The sequence below is a fragment of the Gigantopelta aegis genome, chromosome 8 (genome assembly GCF_016097555.1).
Source record: "Gigantopelta aegis isolate Gae_Host chromosome 8, Gae_host_genome, whole genome shotgun sequence".
Classification (NCBI taxonomy): domain Eukaryota; kingdom Metazoa; phylum Mollusca; class Gastropoda; order Neomphalida; family Peltospiridae; genus Gigantopelta; species Gigantopelta aegis.
This window is the reverse complement of record NC_054706.1, coordinates 35702092-35724680: the sequence shown is the minus strand read 5'-3', so window position 1 is coordinate 35724680 and position 22589 is coordinate 35702092. Positions and strand designations below refer to the sequence as shown.

At 34.1% G+C, this 22589-nt stretch overlaps 1 protein-coding gene across 1 annotated transcript; it reads right to left on the bottom strand.

Annotated features, from left to right (window-relative positions):
* Nucleotides 1-1492: 1492 nt before the first annotated feature.
* LOC121378715 (mitochondrial dicarboxylate carrier-like) lies at nucleotides 1493-22430 on the bottom strand. Its single transcript, XM_041507002.1, has 9 exons — nucleotides 22143-22430; nucleotides 14502-14621; nucleotides 10981-11141; nucleotides 9912-9953; nucleotides 7814-7928; nucleotides 6142-6234; nucleotides 4989-5069; nucleotides 3653-3709; nucleotides 1493-3147 (listed from the first exon to the last, which is right to left on the bottom strand). The coding sequence occupies exons 1-9, from the start codon at nucleotides 22236-22238 to the stop codon at nucleotides 3049-3051; spliced, it is 864 nt and encodes a 287-aa protein (XP_041362936.1). The 5' UTR covers nucleotides 22239-22430; the 3' UTR covers nucleotides 1493-3048.
* Between the last annotated feature and the right edge of the window lie 159 nt (nucleotides 22431-22589).

Sequence of the window (22589 nt, the reverse complement as noted above, 5' to 3'; positions counted from 1 at the left end):
CACATATTTTAGCCCATATGGGTAATAAAATATAATTAAATAGCATACACTACACAAAACATTATAATAAAAAGGATATCGCAGATCATTATTTAAAAAACAAAACACACAAAACTGCTATTCTAATGGGACTTCTTCTATTTAATTTGGTAGTCATGAAAATGGAAAAGACATGATAAATTCTAATAATTATTTTTAAAATGAAAGAAAAAGCATATTATCTGCTATGTTTGCAACATTTTAAAGGCATATTGTCAAACACCACTGACATATTTAATGGTCTAACAAAGTATTACCTGAACAAAAATAATTTGATCTGTCCCTAAATGTATTTCATTCAACCATCTTCATAACCACTATACTCCATTTATTAATGACATTCTGTAAAAATAATTGAATTATGGCAATGGCCCATAATTTAAAAACTAAAATTGCAGAGAGGGTTAACATGGATTTCACTCCATCATGGTTCAGTTAAGGTGATGCAATAGCTAGATTTGGTTTCCAACAATTAATGTAATTTTTAGTTATTATCCATTTTTAGAGAAATAAGGTCCTTAAATCCGTGACAGTATGCCTTTAATACCTACAAGGATTTACAAATTAAAAAAATTGTCACAAACATCACTTGGTTAAGCCTATTAATTTTTAAGGAAGACTCCATTAACAAAATGCAGATGAGATACAAATGAAACTAATATAAAAGTTGAGTTTGGCACAAATAAAAAATAATCCAGACATTTTGAATGCAGAACATTATTGAATGAGCATAAGAAGCATTTGTTTTAAATTACATAACTTTTGAAATTGTACATCATTTAATCTATACTATAATTTTCAATTAATACTATACTTTTCAATTAATTTCAAGTGATACATTTAGACATGTGCGAGGTGTATTTAGACTGTCAAATAAAAATGGCAGTGATTAAAATATAATGGCACTTCTATGTATAATATGAGCAGGTGTTCTGAGAGTACTGATAAAGCAATACATGTACCCTACCGGGACCAACAATTTTTCTTCATCTCTAAAGTTCAAGGGCCATAACTCTGTGAACAAGAGTACCAGTGAGGTACATGATACACCCCACAGGAGTTTGATGGAAAACCATAGATATTAATGAATATGTTATGGGTATGATTCAATTCTAATTATGTGAATTTTTTGCAATGGTAAACAGTCCTGACTTCTTTAGAGGCAAAACAAGATTTTCCTATGATGTTCAGAATATAGACAAATTATTTGATTTATTTGTATCAGTGATCTAGTAACTGTATGTGACACACCACCATCCCAAATTGTTCCTACATGTGAGGTTTGATGGTCCTGTATGCATCTGTATGCAAGATATGATCTGGACATGGATTTACTGTTATGTGCAGCAGACCGTGACAAGTAGATCACAGTGACCTAGTAATAGTACGTGACCTAATAATAGTACGTGACATACCGCCATCCCAAGTTGTTCCTACATGTGAGTTTTGATGGTCCTGTATGCAAGATATGATCCAAACAAGGATTTACTGTTATGTGCAGTAGACTGTAAAAAGTAGGTCACAGTGACCTAGTAATAGTATGTGACCCACCACCATCCCAAGTTGTTCCTAAATGCAAGGTCTGATGGTCCTATGCATCTGTATGCAAGATGTGGTCCGGATAAAAAAAAAAAGTATGGACGGACGGACAACCCATACCATAATACGACCCATCACAGACGGGTGTATAAAAATGGACAAATCGCCACGAAAGTCAAACTTGCTCTGTAAGAGTACATGATAAGCTATACACAAGATTTCAGCTCAATATCTTGGGGCATTGCGAAGAAAAAGTTCAAAGGCAATAACTCTGTCCGAAATGGGTAAATTGCCATGAAAGTCAAATGTGATCTGTAGCAGTAAAGCTATATGCAAAACCAAAATTGCTGCTCAATATCTGGAAATTAAAAAATATATATATACATGTATATGTGGGACAGACCAACAGACAGGCAGACAGGTGGACTGAGACAAACCCTATAATCCCCTTTAGTTTGATTAATGAATGCCATGTCACTACAATAAACTTCATATTATTAAAATTACTAATTCATGTCATGAAGATGACATTTTAAATTGTCAAGATATACCATGTATGTAAAAAATCATAATAAGGCAACATTAATATCTAATATAACCTGTATCAGCTCTTGTAAAATGAATTTATCAGTCTGACCACAGAACACAAAGTTGATCACAAAACTTGATCAATCCGCAGCTTGCACAGCAAAACTAAATCTTTATCACAACATATTATTGTAAAACTCTGTTACAAATTCAGTAATCTAACTTACTGTATTATAGCATTAAGATTTTCTGACACTTTATCATGTTGAGTAATCAGCTGCAGTTGTTTTCTATACTGCTCGATGTCATCACTTTTCACATAGGGCTTTAAACAAATAAATGATCTTTTACAGAGTAATTTCTTTTATACATATAATTAATATGTATAGATAGCAAAAACAACAACAAAACAAAACATTTTTTTTTTTTTTTAAATATAATTAAAAAATTAAACATATCTTATAGAAACTGGAATTTTAGTGATCTGGATGGTTACAACTGAAAACATTATGGTTATCAGGGATTAACATTTTTCATATAGCAATTATTGATGAAATGTGATTAAATAAAAGAGTTTGCTAATGTTTGCCGCAGTTATGTTAATGTCTGTATATGTAATGATTTTAATAACATAGAAATTCATCGATCTAGACAATTCAGTTTATAACATAGTTCTGTTCCAGTTAATAATTAATACATATCTACCTGCTGTAAGTGACCACCTGGTCTGTGAGACAACCTGTTTAATGAGAAATGTAGCCATAAAATTGGCCAAATGGTTGTTAATGTTTTATTCTATTCTTTAGATCTAAAATTAAAATATGCTCTTATGGCAAACATCACAGTCATCTGAATTTTTTGTGTGCTTTTATACAGGTTTTTTTCTTCCCTGAATTATAAATGAATTAGCATTTTATGCATCTATGGTAGTTTAAAAAATGACTATTTTGCAAAATATCCAAAATTCTGCCGTAGTTGTTCGAAAAAGATGAAAGTCAACACTGTGTGAGGTCCAAGTCTGACAAATGCTGGAACAAAACCCTGCAATAAAAAATTAAAGAAGTATTACAGCATGTTTGTTTTAATAAAATGGACATATGCTACTGGAAAACGGTACAATAAATTTTTTACATATAGGTTTAAAAAGAAAGGTGACATGGTCTACTTCTAAAAAGGTCTTGACAAACTACTGTTATTATATTTTCAAGTATAATTAATTAATTGTTTATTGGTTTCGTCAGTGATGCTTTTTGCATCTTGACAATCATTTTTCACCCCCATTAAATACAGTAGACAGTAGTGCAATTCTCTGTCGAGAGTATGCGCGTTTCAGGTCACGTGTAAATTCTGTTTCCACCATATGGATTTTTTAAGCTGAGACACTATGAAAGCAGAAATGAGACCTTGCAAGATGAATCAAAGGAGCTAACAATGTCTATAGATTATGAGTTTGTGTTAAATCTGTCATTGTATAAATGTCTGTTTTTCACTGATGGCAAGACTAGGGATGCTTTAAAGATGATTTTATATATAGATAGCTTCTCACCTTAAAGAATCCTATAGGTCCATTTTTCCCAATGTCCATGGCACAAGCCATCAAACTCTGTCAAATAAAACAAACAGAAAATAATGGGTATAATATATTTTATTTTTACACTTTCTGTTAAATGCAGTTTTAATATCAACTAGTTTCAAATTCTTATTCAAATGATGATTCAGCTGATAAACATTTTTTATGCATGCAACTACTGTAAAAATTGGTAATATTTGTGTGTATGTAATTCTTAGCTTGATCTCTCAACCATAGTGCAATCATCCACTTTTCCAAAGGACTGGTACAAAGATCATAACAGCCAATCATTGACTACAGACTTCCACAGTGCCAAGAGTGTACCATCTGCAGTCGCATGATCACATCAGTCATATTATAACTTATTGTACACTGCCAAAGTCATGGATTAACAAGCCTTCCACGGATTACTACAACTTCTACTCAACTAACTGACGACAATTTGAGACACATAATGTCATCTGTGATGACCAATCTGATGAAGACTTCCACTCTGCAGCTCTGTTGGAGCCCATAGCTGTCTCTGTGGACACACCATCATGTCAAACTGTGAAGCCTGCATCGCCAGTCCATTGATCACTCCCTGGCATCATCCACCGACTCTTGACAGTTCAGTTGAAATTCAGTGGGCCATACAACCATGGATCTACTTCAATACTGTCAAAGATGGTACAGAAGGCCCTGGGGTCCCATTGAGCCATTAAGCAGGTGGTAACAAGTGGACTTGTGCCAAATTGCTTAGTGTCAACCCAAGACTGTATAGCATTTATTTATGGTATGGTGTCACCATTACCTAGCACTGGCACTGTCCAGGAAGGGACAATCATCTTCATTATATTAGCAAGATCAGTCTGATGATTAACAATAAATGTGCATGACTTAGGAAATTCTGAAAAAACATCAACTCTCTAGGCAATGATCCTTAGATGGATGAATTCATTGCTACAGCAGCCATCTCCACTTGAAGTCAGATCCCTTACCCAAGTAAACGTGACAAGCAGAATTACTGCCAATACTATTTTACCAGACTTGACCCTGGACAAGTTTGTGGTTTTCCATTCTGAATAATGGAGGTCAACCCACTGGATTGATAAACCACCAGTGGATATTCCAACAGAATTGCATTAAAGCCGAGAGTTTAGGTTACAGTATGAAAAGGAATTGATTTACAGGATGGTGGTTTAATTTCATGACAAATTATGCTCAAGCACAGTATAGCATGCTCCAGACTGAGTTAAACTACTGACATTTTCCAGTTTAAAGAAAAAAAAGGACTAAGTTTAATTGGTTAAATTAAAAGACTGTCACTCACGGCATAGTGACCAGGTGGGGCATTCATCATTCTCGTCTTCATCACATCCAAAGGTTGTGTTAAAAATGTTGCAATAACACCCTGAAAATACATATACATGTACAGTGAAACCTCTCAAAACCAGACCCTCTGTAAATAGGAATTCCCACAAAACTGGACTTTTTTTGCAGCCCCTTTTTAAATATCTGTACAGAAGCGAACCTTCAAAACCAGATATCTCTTAAAAGCAGACATTTTACTTGGTACCTAGGGTGTCCAATTTAGAGGAGTTTCACTGTACTTTAATTCACGCTTTTAACTTGTTGAAAAACAAACTTGTATATTGATATCTTCTGTGAAAATCCAAAATGCTAGAGTATTTTTATTATTGAATCTATATCAGACTAAAAAAAAAAAAAAAATGTGATTCTTCCTATCATGTTTAAAAGGCACATTTTTTTCATTTTAAATTATACATTACTTAGATTTTCTTTTTTAAATTATCAATTTTGGCTAATCTAAGGTATTTCTGGTCGTCCTGTTGTTTGTAGTTGCTCCAAATGTATTTTATGTGAGAACTGAATGACAGACACTAGGATTTGTGACTTTAAAGAAGTGATAAATTGTCTAACATGAAATGTTAAATAAGTAGCAAACGATCACAAAATGTATAAAAAAATTATTTACCATCTCAGGGCACAATATTTCACAAGAACTGTTGTTCTGTTTGCTTGTCAGTTATGCAACTTTAAAATCACGAGAACCGTCAATCAGTTACGTGGTGAACAATTACATTATAAAATTAAAAGTACCATATATGAGTAATGAAAGTGAAAATCAGAGTATGTTTTTAAATACATTTGAACCATCAATGTAGCACAGAACCGTAGTTCAAGTGTTTTAGGATTAGGTAGGTCTAACTCATCGGTTACCCAAACTATATTCATGTAACCGAACAATCGGTTACCTAAGTAAAACTCACATGAACTGACTTCTGGTTACTTTAGATTTTGAAATATCGTCCCCTGCTGTCTATGTATGGAATGTTTCACACAGTAAAAAGATAAAAATACTGTGTTTCCTACAATGTGTAAAATGAGTGGTAACTTAGGACACCATGAGTTGTAAAATAAGCAATAAAAAGTGATACCAAGAAATTTAAAATCAAACTTACTGCCATAATACTAGCTGAAAAATGGGTGACAAGGTTATCCTCGAAGTAGCTGGTTTTTAATAACATTCCTTTTATTTCATCATAGAAAGCAAGCTGCAAAGAAAATAGATTTTCTTCACTAAAATAAAACAATTTTAAAAATGAAGTACAAAGGCAGTGAATCCACTGTTGACAGACATACACACAGACATGCACATTTTATGGAAATAAGATTTAAAACATCTTCTAATTGGTGAGAACATGCAAATTGTGTTCATCACTGTGGACTGTGAAGTGCATGCTCAATTTTCTTAGTGGAAACATACATATTACAAACACTCATCTATCTTACTCTCATAAAACGTTAATGTCGGTGTAAATACAGTAGAACTGTGACCTAAGGGGTATAGGGTTCGCTCTGCCACTTGCAGAACTGGCACAATTTGCAATTTTCTTTTAATTTGGCAAAATAATTTCATGTATTGATAATTATTAATATTTTGTTGGAAAATATGTTGGATTTCTTCCATTCTGTAGATAGTTTGGCAAATTTTTTAATTCACCCAGAGCTAACTATGGGATATAACACATCATGTATTGAGATCTGGGCCCAATCTCTAATGACATCATATGCATACAATTTGTATAGTGTTGCAATAACATTAAAGTCTGAGGCTCTATTAGATAATATTACAAAATTTCTACTTTTCGAAGAAGTTTATTTATATACATGTAGCAGCAAACAAACTTATTACCAGTGTCGAAGCCAGAACCACATGAGTAATTATCAAAGTGAATTAGCTTTTCTTGTGACACATTCACAACACCATGACCTTGCCCTTCATGGAGATGGTATGGACATTATTACAAAAAATAAAAACCATCCATTAAAGAATTCAACATTTAAAGGCATTTGGGGGAAATAAACTAAAAGTTAACCAAATTCTATATAAGCATGACCCTACTTGCTTTATGATCACATACATGTACAGGGCAGGAACTGTGTACAAGCACATAGTAAAAGGATTTAAATGTTAAAAGAAAATCAGGAAAATGGTAATCAAGTTTATATAAGATTTTAAAACTAGCAAGTAAACTTTCACCAAATGAGTAATGTTTGTTCTGTTTAACGACATCACTACAGCACATTGATTTATTGAAAATACGTTATTGGATGTCAAACACGTGGTCATTTGATATATATCCAGAGGAAATCTGCTAATCTGCTACATTTTCCCATTAGTAGCAAGGGATCTTTTATATACACTCCCAGACAGAACAGCACATTTCACGGTCTTTGATATACTAGTCATGGTACAGGAAAAAACCCATTTTGTTAAAGTTTGTTTGTTTTGTTTAACGACACCACTAGAGCACACTGATTTATTAATCATCAGCTATTGGATGTCAAATATTTGGTAATTTCGACATTAAGTCTTTGAGAGGAAACCCAATACATTTTTTCATTAGTAGCAAGGGATCTTTTACATGCACCACCCAACAGACAAGATAACACATACCACATCCTTTGATATACCAGTTGTGGCACACTGGCTGGAATGAAGAACAGCTCAATGGGCTTAGTGATCGATCTCAAACCAACCCAACAGATTGGTTAGGTGCCAGACGGTACACAATTCTTGGACACTGAGTGTTTACAATTTACTACGTGAAAATCAGTGAACGGTCTTACTTGTCCAACTGTGACTAACACTGCCCTGGAACTGGCCATGGTTGCGCCATTAAACATCTTGGTAAGGCCCTCCTCACGACCAACACGATACAAGCCATCTATGGCATGCTTGTAGCTGAAACAATTGTTCACAGATGAATAACAGCAACTTACAGGACTAGTCTGTAGTAATTATCTTGCCCACAAGTGGACAAAAGTTAAACTATTATGTAAAAAAAAAAAAAAAAAAAAAAAAGGCAGTTCATTTTAAAAACCTTTTTTAACATTGTTCCAAATTCATGCATGAGTTGACTTAAGAATTTTGTTTATTACAGATGACTTGCCGGATAACTAGGAGTAAGTCAGCTAGACAGGAGTTGTCTTATTAAAAAAAGAAGAAGTTTGTTTTGTTTAATAACACCACTGTGACTAGAACACTCTGATTAATGAATGATCATCTATTTGATGACAAACATTTGGTAAACATAGTTTTTCAGAGTAAAATCTGCTACATTTATTCATTAACAGCTAGGGATCTTTTATTTTTACTTTACCCACACAGGACAGCACATACCATGGCTTTTGATATACCAGCTATGGGTGTTGTCTTGTAAAGTCAGAAAAAGGAAATAACACAGCTGATTTATTAACCCAAGCTGAGTTTGACAGGATCTAATAAAAAAAAAATATCAACTTGCAGTCTAACCAGAACTAAGATGAGGATATATTGTCAGTGGCAACTGTTGGGGAAGCTAACAAGGTATTCAAAAGCAAACAAAAAAAGAGAAATATGATGCAAACATATTTTTGGACAAATGAATTCACCTGTAGGTGCAACTGTATTTTGTTAGGCAAGTTTTTGGCACTTATCACAGGGTTCGAACGTAACGACGACACTGATGGCAATTTCCTTCTTTGAGATATAAATTGTCATGGGCTGGGACCATCACCGACGGCACTTTTGTCCCGCTGGATAAAAATCACTGCCATCGGTTAAACTCCTCAATAACAGCAAAATGAATATACATGTACTTGGTGTACATGGGCTGGAACCATTACCGACGGCACTTTTGTCCTGCTGGATAAAAATCACTGCCATCCGTTAAACTCCTCAATGACAGCAAAATGAATATACCTGGTGTACATTATCTGTTAGTATTTAACATTTGTTAATCTAAAATGCAACAAAATAACCTTTCAATCATATTTATTTGCTGCAAAAGTCACTTTTAAAAACACTGCCATAAGCAGGCTCAAAATTGCCATCAGTGAACCGTCTGACACAAAGCAATTTTTTTTTAAATGCCGTGGATAAAAAACGTCTCAAGTTCGAGCCCTGTTATCATAACAGGTTAGGTCACCCAAATTGCACACTGTTTATGGCTAATTTACCTGTGCAAGTACATCTAATGCTTTGTAGTGGTAATTATGAACTAGAATTGCTAAATAAAATTATACCTGAAATATTTTGTACTAATTCATATACATTTTGACTAATTTTACATTAATGTTTAAACATTAAGACTGTATTTAAACACAGCTTTGTTTAAATTGATTACTGCACTGAAAAACAACAACAAAAACCCAATATTTTCATCAGACTAACACTGATCTGAAGTCGACAGAACATGTAACTTTCAAAACTTTAAGAGAGTTTGTTTCGTTTAATGACATCACTAGAGCACATTGATTTATTAATTATACGCTACTGGATGTCAAACATTTGGTGATTTTAACATATAGTCTTAGAGGCGAAACCCACTACATTTTTTGTAAGTAGCAAGGATCTTTTATATGTACCATCTCACACAGGACAGCACATACCATGGCCATTAATATATCAGTTATGGTGCACTGACTGGAACTTCAAGAGAGAGAAAAAAAAAATTGGATTCAATTATTCAGCAACTTTAACCTCTTAGTTACTAGAATTTCAACAAAGTTGATAATATAATTAATACTTTGACATCAATATTGCGTGAATTTAGAGCTCAGAACACAAGGTATTACATCTGCAACCAAGAACACTATTGTTCAGCTATTATATACCAGGGGCTATCAACAAAAATCTCTTCTCAGGGTATATAATATAACTAAACAATAGCAAACTATCACTCACTTTCTTCTTAGTTCCTTTGATAATTTGATATCGTTTTGCATTCTGAAAAATACAGTTACATATAAATGAATCAATGAGTGAGTGATTGAGTGAGTATGAATGAAACATTGCAGACACATATAATACATAACATAACATAACATAACATAACATAACATAACATAACATAACATGTACCATGCATAACACATATTGATAAAGAAAGAAATATATATTTGGTATAAAACAAATGCATGTAAGAGTACATCTGTATAATTATTAAGAAGGAATATAAATAGCTTTCAGTTTTATCTAATGGATTTCATAAAATCTTAGGCTTTTTCACACGAACATAACTTAAAACTATAAACAGATACAGAGCAAAACATAAACAAGCATTCTTAGAGATCTGCCTAAGCAATACATGTACATGCCCCCTACCGGGCACAACAATTTTCCTCATCTTCTAAACTCAAGGGCCATAAATCTGTCAAAAATGGTTAAATTGCCATGAAAGTTAAACTTGATCTTAACAGTAAATGATAAAACTATATACAAAAGTTCAATCTCAATATCTTCAGACATTGACAAAAAAATAAAGCACAGAATTGCTCTTTTCATATCGTCTAATTTCAAGGGCCATAGCTCTGAAAACAATTTATAAATTGACATAAAAGTCTAATTTAATTTGTAAGAGAACATGATAAAGCTATACACACATTTTTAGATCAATATTTTGAGGCATTTTCATATTTCCTAAGTTCAAGGGCCATAACTCTGTGAACAATGGCTAAATTGCCATGCAAGTTAAACGAAATCTGTAACAGAACACCATAAAGCTGTACACCAATTTTCAGCTGAATATCTCTAGGCATTCTTACAAAACATCCGGAAAACTCTAAGTGGAACAGATAGATGGATGGACTGACGGACAGACATGAAACCTATAGTACCCTCCAGTTGGACCTGTAGGGGACTAATAAAATATAAATGAGGTGATCCCTAACAGTAACACATGCAACTTGGGTAGCTTCGTTGAAAGTTTCAAAGATGGAAGTATCTTTTCAGTTGGAATAAATACCATACTTACCTAACGTTGACCAAATCTGCCGGGGTTCCAACAAACCCTCCTGTGGCACCAGCCACTGATGCCAGAAGAATCTTTTCGTAAAATGGCATGTTTCTTCCATCTTTTGTCAGTTCTTTTTTCACAGTCTCGTATATGGCAAATCGAGTTAGTGAATATGTAAGCTGAAAAAAAGGACAAATAACTTGAGATGCATTACCAGGAATGCAGTAAGTACTCGCCCACTCACCAGATGTGAGTAAAAATTCTGATGTACGAGTTAAAAAATGCAATTACCAGTCCAACAGTCTATCTGACTTTTTTTATTTCTTTTACCATGTAATGCTGATCTCTTACCAAGTGTTCTTAATAATGCTTTGTCAATATTATGTATATATATCACTTGAAGTAAAGACACTGTATATTATAATATTGTTAATATATTGTTGTATAGACTGGCAGACTAGTAGAAATTTTGGCGGACTAGTAAAGTTTAGTTGGTTCTGGTCCAGCGGGCTAGTTAAATATTTTCCATTTCTGTACCCCTGATTACTATAATGATTACATAAATGTAAATGCCTCCCCTTCTCCCCAAAACACATGATGGCTACAAATCAAGTCCAAATATATGTACAAGAACATAACATATATAATTAATCATAAATATATTCATAAGTACAATGTGTTCTCTCCATGTTCTAAAGGTTCCCATTTACTTTGATTATATGGACTTTCCATTCTAACCCATACACCATCAACCACATCTTATCAAAGGGGATGCTTCATATACTCACCCAAAGGAGAAACTGTGCATTAAACAAAAGCAAACAATAGGTTCAAAACCCTGAATGTACAAAAAGCTAATAGACACAGTGGCACATTGTACACAGGAACAAAAGCACACTTTCACCCTGCAGGGACGATGCACATTTTAATGTTAATTGCTTAAATTGCAGCATCAACAGATCATTGAGGACCTTTGAAAATATTTAAACGTGTCAGTGTTTTTAAGACATCTAATGCTGTGCTACATATGTCTGTAAATAAAGGTCATCAAGCATACGTGATCAGACATCAATGAAATCAAGTTCATCTCGTAAGTCTGATGGTTTAATCATCATCACAACATCAGTGACTGTCCATGAATTAGTCTCTGCACATGACATATGAATAAAATTAGTTTACACTTGAAGAATACTATTACTAACCCACCACAGCACAAAGATTCATTCTCACTGAACAACTTATTAAGTGACCTATTACATAACCAATCAGGACTAGCTCTGACATTTGCCACCAGCCTCGGTGACACAGTGGTTAAGCCATCGGACTACAGGCTGGCAGGTACCGGTACAGGGTTCGCAGCCTGGTACTGGCTCCAAGTTCTTAAGGGCTCAGTGGGTAGGTGTCAGTGGCTAACCACTAACCAACTAACAACTAACCCACTGTCCTGGACAGACAACCCAGATAGCTGAGGTGTGTGCCCAGGACAGTGTGCTTGAACCTTAATTGGATATAAGCACAAAATTAAGTTGAAACGAAAAAAATGAATGAATGTCACTCGCCAAATTTGCCAATTTGCGAATAGCACACACAATTGGTGAATTTAAATTTAATTTGGCAAAATAATTTTACGTAATGATTGCTATTTTGTTAAAAATAATGGTGGGTTTCTGCAATTTTAAAAATTCAATTTCGATAATTTTAACCCTGCCCATGCATATTGACCCACTGAAAGACAAGACTGATGGTGTCGACAACATCAACATCCAACATTTCAACTCTCAAAATTTGCGACACCAATCAGCAATGCCACCGCAAAAAAGTGTTGCAAAATTAATCCAAAACAGTATTTTTATCATTATTGGGTATGGTATTTACTTCATTACTGTTGTACAAAATTGTCTTCACAAGATGATTTGAATTTTGAAGCCTAACATTGGCGTCAAGTTAAAGATGATTTTATTCGATAACACCATTAATTAAAAAGTTAAAGTTTCTTTTGTTTAAAGACATCACTAGAGCACATTGATTTATTAATCATCAGCTATTGGATGTCAAGCATTTGGTAATTTTGACATATCGTCTTATATAGAAAGCAACTCCATTAGAGCACACTGATTTACTAATCATTAGCTACTGGATGTCAAGCATTTGGTAATTTTGACATATCGTCTTATATAGAAAGCAACTCCATTAGAGCACACTGATTTACTAATCATTAGCTACTGGATGTCAAGCATTTGGTAATTTTGACATATCGTCTTATATAGAAAGCAACTCCATTAGAGCACACTGATTTACTAATCATTAGCTATACTGGATGTCCAGCATTTGGTAATTTTATGATTTTATAATAGTCTTAGAGGAAACCTGCTACCAGTACATTTTTCCATTAGCAGCAAGGGATCTCTTATATGTGGGGGGGGGGGGGGGCACAGCAGGACGTAGCCCAGTGGTAAAGCGCTAGGATCGATCCCCGTCAGTGGGCCCATTGAGCTATTTCTTATTCCAGCCAGTGCACCACAACCGGTATATCAAAGGCTGTGGTATGTACTACCCTGTCTGTGGGATGGTGCATATAAAAGATTCCTTGCTGCTAATTGAAAAGAATAGCCCATGAAGTGGCGACAGCGGGTTTTCTCTCTCAATATCTGTGTGGTCCTTAACCATATGCCTGACGCCATATAACCGTAAATAAAATGTGTTCGGTGCGTCGTTAAATAAAACATTTCCTTCCTTCCTTCTCTTGTAAGTTATATGCACTTTCCCAGACAGGAAAGCACATACAATGACCTTTGATGTACCAGTCATTGGGCATTGGTTGGGATGGGGGAAATGTTATGGTGATGTAATAAAAAATATTTATTTCGCCACTATGGCTAATTTTTGTGTCACATGGTCTAGAAAATGTATACAAGATTCATATTCACGCACAGATTATTTTTAGGGTGAATGTGTATTTTTTAACTCTGTGCACTAGCTGGTAGATCCTACATTTAAGATCCAAACCGAACCAAAAAAACAGAAACATGATTAAATTAATTCAGTAATAGACAGTCAAAATGGTCTTTATTGTTCATAAGTTACTGATAATTTAACAAATACAAAAACTAATGGGATTCAAAATTTAAAAACATTAAAAAAAAACCTAAATTAAAATTACAACAAACAGGAATGGGACATTATCTAGTGATTGTTATCGCCTGAGGTGCAGTGGGTCGCAGGTTCGATCACCCTGCATGAACTTGGGTCTATTCCACCCCAAACATAGTCTGAAAACTGGTACATCAAAGGTGTGGTATGCAATGTTCTGTCTTTGGGAAAGTGCAAACAAAATATTCCTTAACTGTCTTTTAGAATGACTTTACTGTGTGTGGTAACAGCAGGTTTCCTCTGTACAAATAACACATACATGCTTAACATCTGCATATTAAATAACAGTAGTTTGAAATGTACTAAGGTGTTGTTAAGCAAATACGCCTGGTTTTTACAACAAACAAGATACATAAAAAGAAAGAATGCATAATGAGGTAAAAGCTCACCTGTCTTGTTATGGACGCTGAAAGTCCATTATAAAGACCAATTACACCATCATTCTTCACCACTCGCACTCCCATCTTCCATAGTCCAATGCTTTCTTTCTGCTGGGTTTGTAGATGTACCTAGCAGTAATAAAAAATTATTACAAGAGAGGTTTTTTTATTTAATGTACATAACTAGTCTATGGGTAAAAGTTTATTTCGGATGACATAATATATATATTTTTGTATATTAATTGGAGTGAAATCCATGTCAACCCTCTCAGCAATTTCAGTTTTTGAATTGTGGACCATTGCCATAATTCAATTATTTTTACATAATATCATTAATAAATGGAGCATGGTGGTTATGAAGATGTTTGAATAAAGTACATTTAGGGACAAATCAAATTATTTTTGTTCTGGTAATACTTTGTTAAACCATGAAATAGGTCAGTGGTCTGTGACAATATGTCTTTAAAAACTATTCTACATTTTATACACCATAATAAAATAAATTAAAAAAAGAGAAAAAAATTATAACCCTATTGAATATGGAATTGTTTAAAATGTATGGGGACTGTAATTTTAATAGTTCACTCATTTTACTCTTTGGATATTTGCCATATTCAGTAAACATTGTAGTCCAATTGGTCAAATATTTTTAAATTGCAACAGATTCAAAATCGTAAAGAAAAAATGTGACGCCAAAAAGCTAAGTGAAATTGTGTCTACTTTTGAAAAGGTGGTCAAAGTGTCAGACTGTCCTCAGAGTCAAATGTTTTTTCCACAAGGAAATCAATTTTCTGATTTCTTCCAACTTGCCATTTCTTTTCTATTTTGTCTGTTAGTTCATTTTCCATAGATTAAAGAAGTAGGTTTTGGCATTTTTCTACCAACAATTTTGAATCTGATGCTATTTTAACCAAATTTGACCTATGGGTATATAATTTTCACTGAGGTGGCAAATGTCCATATAGTAATGAGTGTGAAATATTAAAATTAAAGTCTCTCTACTTTTTAGACAATTCCATATTCAGAAGAGTTATCGTGTTGGCGGGCCACCTGCTATGTGCCTAGAGCTGTTAAAATATAATTAATAAAAATGTCAAAACCTCAAACATATGACTCAGGTCATTAAGTCTCTTGTTAAGGCTCCATTGCAAAGTAATATCTTCAGCAGTGAAATGGCTTAGTAACCGTATCCAACACTTATCCATAACTTTTAAAATCAAACCTTATATATAAACAGTCATATGCATCAAAAATGACACTGAAATACTTATCAGCAAAATATTTTTTAATTTAGATAATAAATACAAACATCTGTATACAAGCTAGATATTTTATAGAAAAATAAAATGGCAGGTAACAGCTGTTATTTACAAACTAATCGATCCCACACACAATATTTGCATTTAAATAACATGGGAATATTGAAATTGCAGTAAACAGTTAAAAGTTAGTTTGTTTTGTTTAACGACACGTACACTAGAGCACATTGATTTATTAAGCATCTGCAACTGGATTAGTAGCAAGGGATCTTTTTTATGCAGTATCCTATATATATACCATCCTGCTTTGTAAACAGTCACATTCAGTACAATTAATTTCCTGTCTTATCATATCGTAACAATCCTTATAAAATCAAAAAATCCACAAAAGGGAACCAATGAATTGGCACATAACTCTATAATAAATAATGTTAAATCTTATATTAAAACATTACTGAGTTTTAAACTAATACCAACTCAAAACACATTTTTAACTAAAAATGTCTGTGTAAATAAAAACGTTTCTTCACAAACTGCCATCAAATTATATGAAGAGTTCAGGTGCAAAACGCGATATATCCATTTTTCATTTTCAGTAAAAGTGATTTTTTTAATTGGCGTATATCGCGTTTTAATCAAACAAAACGGGATTTACCCAATACAATTTCAAAAGGATCAATTACGTTTTGCAGCAAATCAGCGGGCCTACGATTAGCCCTTACTGACATACAATAATGACTTTAATTAAAAACTAGAAAGAAAATGGTTTATATCGCGTTTTGCGCCTGAACTCTTCATATAGATTAATCTCATTTTCAATACAGGAGTGAAGAGAAAATGCTAGAAAAGCCTTAGCTGCATTGCTATCTAAGTAATCAATAATGCAGTGGATTGAAGGTAAGACCTTGTGTTCTCTATGTTGGCTCTTCTATCAGTTGTCTTCATACATGCCTTGCAAAATACGATTTATCCTATACAATGTGATGATAATTTGTAAAAAAAACTTAGTGATCAAACTTAAGAATTTATCTCCCACAGCAATTTTTTAAATAATTGACATGGGTAAAAATGACCCAAAGATGACTATTTTGAGCCTGCCTTTGGCAATTTTTAAAAAAAAGAAGAAGACATGTACAGCAAATAAACATGACTGAAAGGTTATTTTGCACATATGTACACATATTTCAAACGTGCAAATGTTAAATATTGGCAGATACTGGTGTACAGGTGTATACATTTTGCCATTGTTGAGGAGATTTACCAATGGCACAAAAGTGCCGTCGGTGATGCTCTCTACCTATGGCAATTAATATCTCAATGACGGCAATTGCTGTCGGTGCTGTTGTTAAATTCGAGCCCTGTAACCCCTCAACACCAGACCCTCTCTAAACCAGAATTCTGTCAAAACCATGGCCCCATGATTTACGTATCTTTTAGCACTAATGTTCACCTCTTTAAATTGAATATCAGAAAAATAATACAGTCCCAAAGTCTTGATTTAGTGTAAATTGTACCTCTGAAAACCAGACATTCACATCATTATCAATCATTATGGCACCACTAATTGCTTCCTATTTTATCACTTCACAATTTTTTGTCAAATTACTTGACTGTGAACTCAGCTAATGCAATATGCACATGCTTGAGTTAGTATTAGAAGTGTAATCAATTTTACATCTGACTAAATATGCCTGGCAATTAAAGATCCATTGGCAGCCTTAAGTAACTATTCGTACACACAGATGTATTTTTACAGGTCTCGTGGTGTTGTGGTTAAGCCATTGGACATAAGACGAGTAGGTACTGGGTTTGCCAACTGGTACTGACTCTCACCTTAACGAATCAATGAGTAGGTGGTAGACCATGACACCATCTTCTCTCTCACTAACCACTAACAACTAACCGACTGACCTGGACAGACAGCCCAGATAGCCGAGGTGTGTGCCCAGGACAGTGTGCTTGAATCTTAATTGGATATAAGCATGAAAATAAATTGAAATGAATGAAAAAACATATGTATTACTGGCCTTGGTGGTGTAGTGGTTAAGCAGAGTTCGACAAATCCGCTAGCCCGACGCCCGTGGCTAGTGGTTTTTAAGTTCGGGCTAGTGAGAAACGCAAAACAACTAGCCCGCAGGGCTAGTGGTTTCCCCCCTCCTCTCGTCATCGCTCGATTGTGTTTTTTTTCTTTTTCTTTCTTTCTTTTTCTCTCGGCTGAAATTTCGTTTAATAAATTTGATTGTGACGTTTGTCATCGAATAATATCAACAACGCACTCAGTATATAATAATAATCCACTTGAGCTAGGTCTGCAAACTGCAGTAACATGCTATCTCTACATCGTCAGTTACAGCATGCATTATTTACCTTTCCCTTTCAAGTTTCTGGCACAGGAAATAAAGTCTAATGACATGTGTGTTTTGATTGGTTAGACACGTCACGTGGTAGTTAATCTCGCACATATGTTTTAGGCTAAGAACTTGGAAATCACCAATCGCGATTTGGATAATACGTCACAGCTGCCGATACAAGATAATACCTTTTTTGTTCATCAATTAACAACGGATTAGATGTCGCCGTTATATTCTTTTGATATCGGTCTGACACGGGATAATGCCCTGTATTTGGCATCACCGTTCCTGGCGACATAAATAGTAGGCCCTAAATATATAACCAACTACCAAATACACTGAACCATCTATTACCGTGTGTCACACTGTCGTACCCTCATTTAAATTTAATTATTTTGATAGTGTGTTTAGATACCAACCAAGAGTTTGCTCAATTAATTTTCCCCGGGGGGAAGGCAAAAACGAAAACAGGACAATGACGATGGATCACACTTGACAAAAGACAAAACGTACGACACGACAAAAAACTGAAAGTTACAACATGATTTAAGTGTTTGTTTTATTTTACTGTTATACTCGTAAATATGTAATGTTACAAAAATTATATAAAAATCCAGTTATAATTGATCAGGAATTTGGGCTAGTGCTTTATCTTGGTGGGCTAGTGGTTTTCACAAACCCACTAGCCCTGTGGCTAGTGACTTTTCAAAATATTTGTCATACTCTGGGTTAAGCCATCGGACATAAGGCTGGTAGGTACTGGGTTCACATCCCCATACCGGCTTCTACCTAGAGTGAGTTTAACGATTCAATGGGAGGTGTAAAGTCACTATACACTGACTTCTCTCTTGCTAACAGCTAACCCTGTCCTGGACAAACAGTCCAGGTAGCTGAGGTGTGTGTTCAGGACAGTGTGCTTGAACATTAATTAGATATAAGAAAAGAACAAAAAAGTATTGTGTTTGTGGAGCTTTGTTGTAAATTTAGTTCAGAATGGGTTTGGGTTAGGTGCTTTTATTAAGTTACAAATATGATTAAAGGTCCTTCACAAATATGTTCCCTTACAAATATATCTCATGATTTGCATCAAAGATTGACAAAACAACAACAAATTTAATTCACTGTTTTCCTGTTGATGGAATCTGCTTTCCTTTTAAAATCATTTATTTAGAAAAACAAGCATTTTGAGAGTACTGTTAAAGTAATACACATCCCCTATCTGACCCAACAATTTTTCGTATCTCGTAAATTCAAAAGCCAAACATCTGTGAAAAGTGGGTAAATCACCATAAAAATTAAACTTTAACAGTAACAGTACATGATAAAGTTATATACAAAATTTCAATTTCAGTTCAATATCTTAAGGGCCATAACTCCGTCAAAAATGGGTAAATCACCATGAAAGTCAAACTTGATCTGTAACAGTACATGATAAAGCTATATCTCAAGGCCTTCTGCAAAAAACATCCAGAAAACATGTGGGACAAATGGATGGATGGATGGACGGACAGACAGACAGACATGAAACCTACAGTCCCATCCACTTGGACCGGTAGGGGACTAATAAAAAGGAAGCAGAAACAATGTCAGCTTTACAGTGTCAACATGATCTCAGTAGCATTTCATTGCTATAATACTATTCAACATGGAATGTCCAGTTATATCTTCATGAAACGAGACAACAGAAACAAACAACAAAGTACAAAGTACGACAAAAGCTTTTGTGTCAATGCAAGCCTCTGACAACATGACACCTATGAAAACTGGACTATTGGTCCCATGACTGTAGTTTGAACTACCGTACACATAAAACATTTTTTGTTTGTTTAAAGTATTATATGGCCCATCTTCTGCAATGACATTTTCTGTATTTTACAGAATTTAATTTAGTTTAATGCTGCTGACATCATCCAACCAGTCTTATGAATCATATAAAAACTAAATATCTGTAATTAAACTACTTAAATTGTGGTGATCTTTTAGTTGTATATTGATGCTAATATCCCTTATTTTGCCAAGAACTTGCAATTTTAAAGATGATATGTGCAGTTTGCAGTTAGCAACATTTCTACATAGCTGCCAGCTTAGTGCTTAGCTCATTCGAAGTACAGAAATAATTATTGTAAACTGACTATGAGTGTGTTTTGTATTATGATTCTTTTTCCGGGATGAAATAGACAATAATATCCGGAAAGCTAATGAGTCATTAGCAATTGGAACAGGCGAAGTTGACGATTCAAGGGTCTACAGTTAGACTGTAGCCAGGTATTCGGTCAAAAATGACATTTTCAGGATCAAATAGACAATAACACCCACAAATATAAAAACTCCATATGATTATCTCCTAAATAAAAAGGTACATGTACATGTATTCTATATATCTATGTGCATATAAAAGCTATCTGCAGCCATGTGTGCAATGGGGAGGTGCAGTTTGGGGATCAAAATCTGCCTCTGCTCAATCTATTCTGCATTTATTTTATTTTATTTTTAATATGCATTATAATATATACCTGCATTTGTGATCTGATGAATTTTACTTGCAGCATATAGGAAAATGAAATATTTTATTTAATGACACCACTAGAGCACATTGATTAATTAATCATCGTCTACTGGATGTCAAACATTTGGTAAATCATCTGAGGAAACCTGTTACATTTTTCCTAATGCAGCAAGGGATCTTTTATATGCACTTTCCCACAGACAGGAAAGCAAATACCACAATCATTGACCAGTTGTGGTGTACTGGTTGGAATGAGAAAAACCCAATCAGTTGAATGGATGCATAGAGGTGGTTTGATCCTACGATGCAACCACCTCAAGCAAGCACTCAACTAACTGAGCTAAATCCTGCCCTTTCAGGTATAAATGCACCAAACATCATAAATACAAAGTATAAACATGTAGCTGAAAGTTGCACGGTTGACCGTATCTCATGAAGCAATCAATATAAAAGGAACAATTTCAACAGTTATTTGTATTGATTTAGCAGTCATGGTTTGATGCATGGTTATGTAAAATATTTACTGCAAGATAAAGTCGGACAAACTTCTTTTGTATTTTTACAGAGCTCTGGTAATTTTTTTTAAATTTAAATAATCAGTTTTAAAAATTTCAAATAGACTAGTGACTACACATATTGCAGTAATTAGGGCTTAAAATCCCAATAATTTTGACAACAGATTTTTTGTTTGTTCTGAGTGCAGTAATGTCTTTTGAAATCTAATTAAAACGTACCATTTTGGTAGTTTTGATGTGAAATGTTATGTCATAATGAGGTCATCATGCTTGTCCTAATAATTTGGGTAGGATTATTTTAGGCACAATATTTATCACCTTTCTAAAGTCATGAGTAACAGTTATATTTTAATCTAATTGTAAAACTCAAGACTGATCCAAATCCTATTTTATATTTTTAATTTGTTTAGCCTTTATTTGCTTCCACAGAAAAACATCTGAAGCAAAACCCATTTTTACTTATGTCACTAACTAGTATACATGTATATACATACATGCACATGCAGACGACACTTTGTAATAAATTTTGGGCTTGATTGCTATATAAAAAAACCAACAAAAAAACCCTGTTTAAATGTACATACAAGTCATGTGTTTTAGCCCTATTTTGTTTGATGTGTAGAAAACTAAGTTCAACATAAAACATTTTTAAAAATTGAGGTTAATATTCTTAAAATATCTTGACAGCTCAACAGTCAACTGCACTTCTAACTGTGAGACTGGGAATGTAAACAAACAGTATGTAAAGTATTAGTTTCTTTTAAAATGGGGAAATCCCAAATGTGTTGAATCAATGATCACATCGAATCAACTGGTTGGGCATATAATTTAAAAAAAAAAAAATTAAGATTTAAAAAGTAAAAAACAAAAAATAATAATAATAATTTGTCTATAAGTATATATATTTTTTTAATTTAAGGACATCTTACATGTAGATCTATAGTATATCTACAACATGCAGTATTAAATATTTTATCTCTTATCTAACTAATAATAGTCTAAATATCTTCATTGTTTACCTTTAGCAGATCTAACGGATGGGTGCAACAAGCAGCCGCAGCGCTGGCGAACCCTCCGAAATACCATTTTCCGATGCGTTTCGTTTTGTCACCCATTTTTCTTGACGGCTCGATGCGCACAACAGCTTCACATGTCCTATTTAACCTGTCAGCTATGTGGAAGTGTTTTACCTTTATACGTGACCAACGGTGGAACCCCTATGTGATACTAGTCCTGCGAATGACAATATCACGTATCAATGCCAAATTTCCAGCGTCAGGTCATGACAAGAGTTTATTCCGATCAAGACTAAAGTCAAATCGGGCGACGTTGGGAGTAGCTTCCCTTGACCCAAAAGTGTTCGGTTTTGTTCGCGTGTATAATAAATCCCATTCGGTACACCTCGTTTGATTACGAAAAAAATTGCTGGGCCATCCACGAATCATACCTCGTACATACCAAATAAC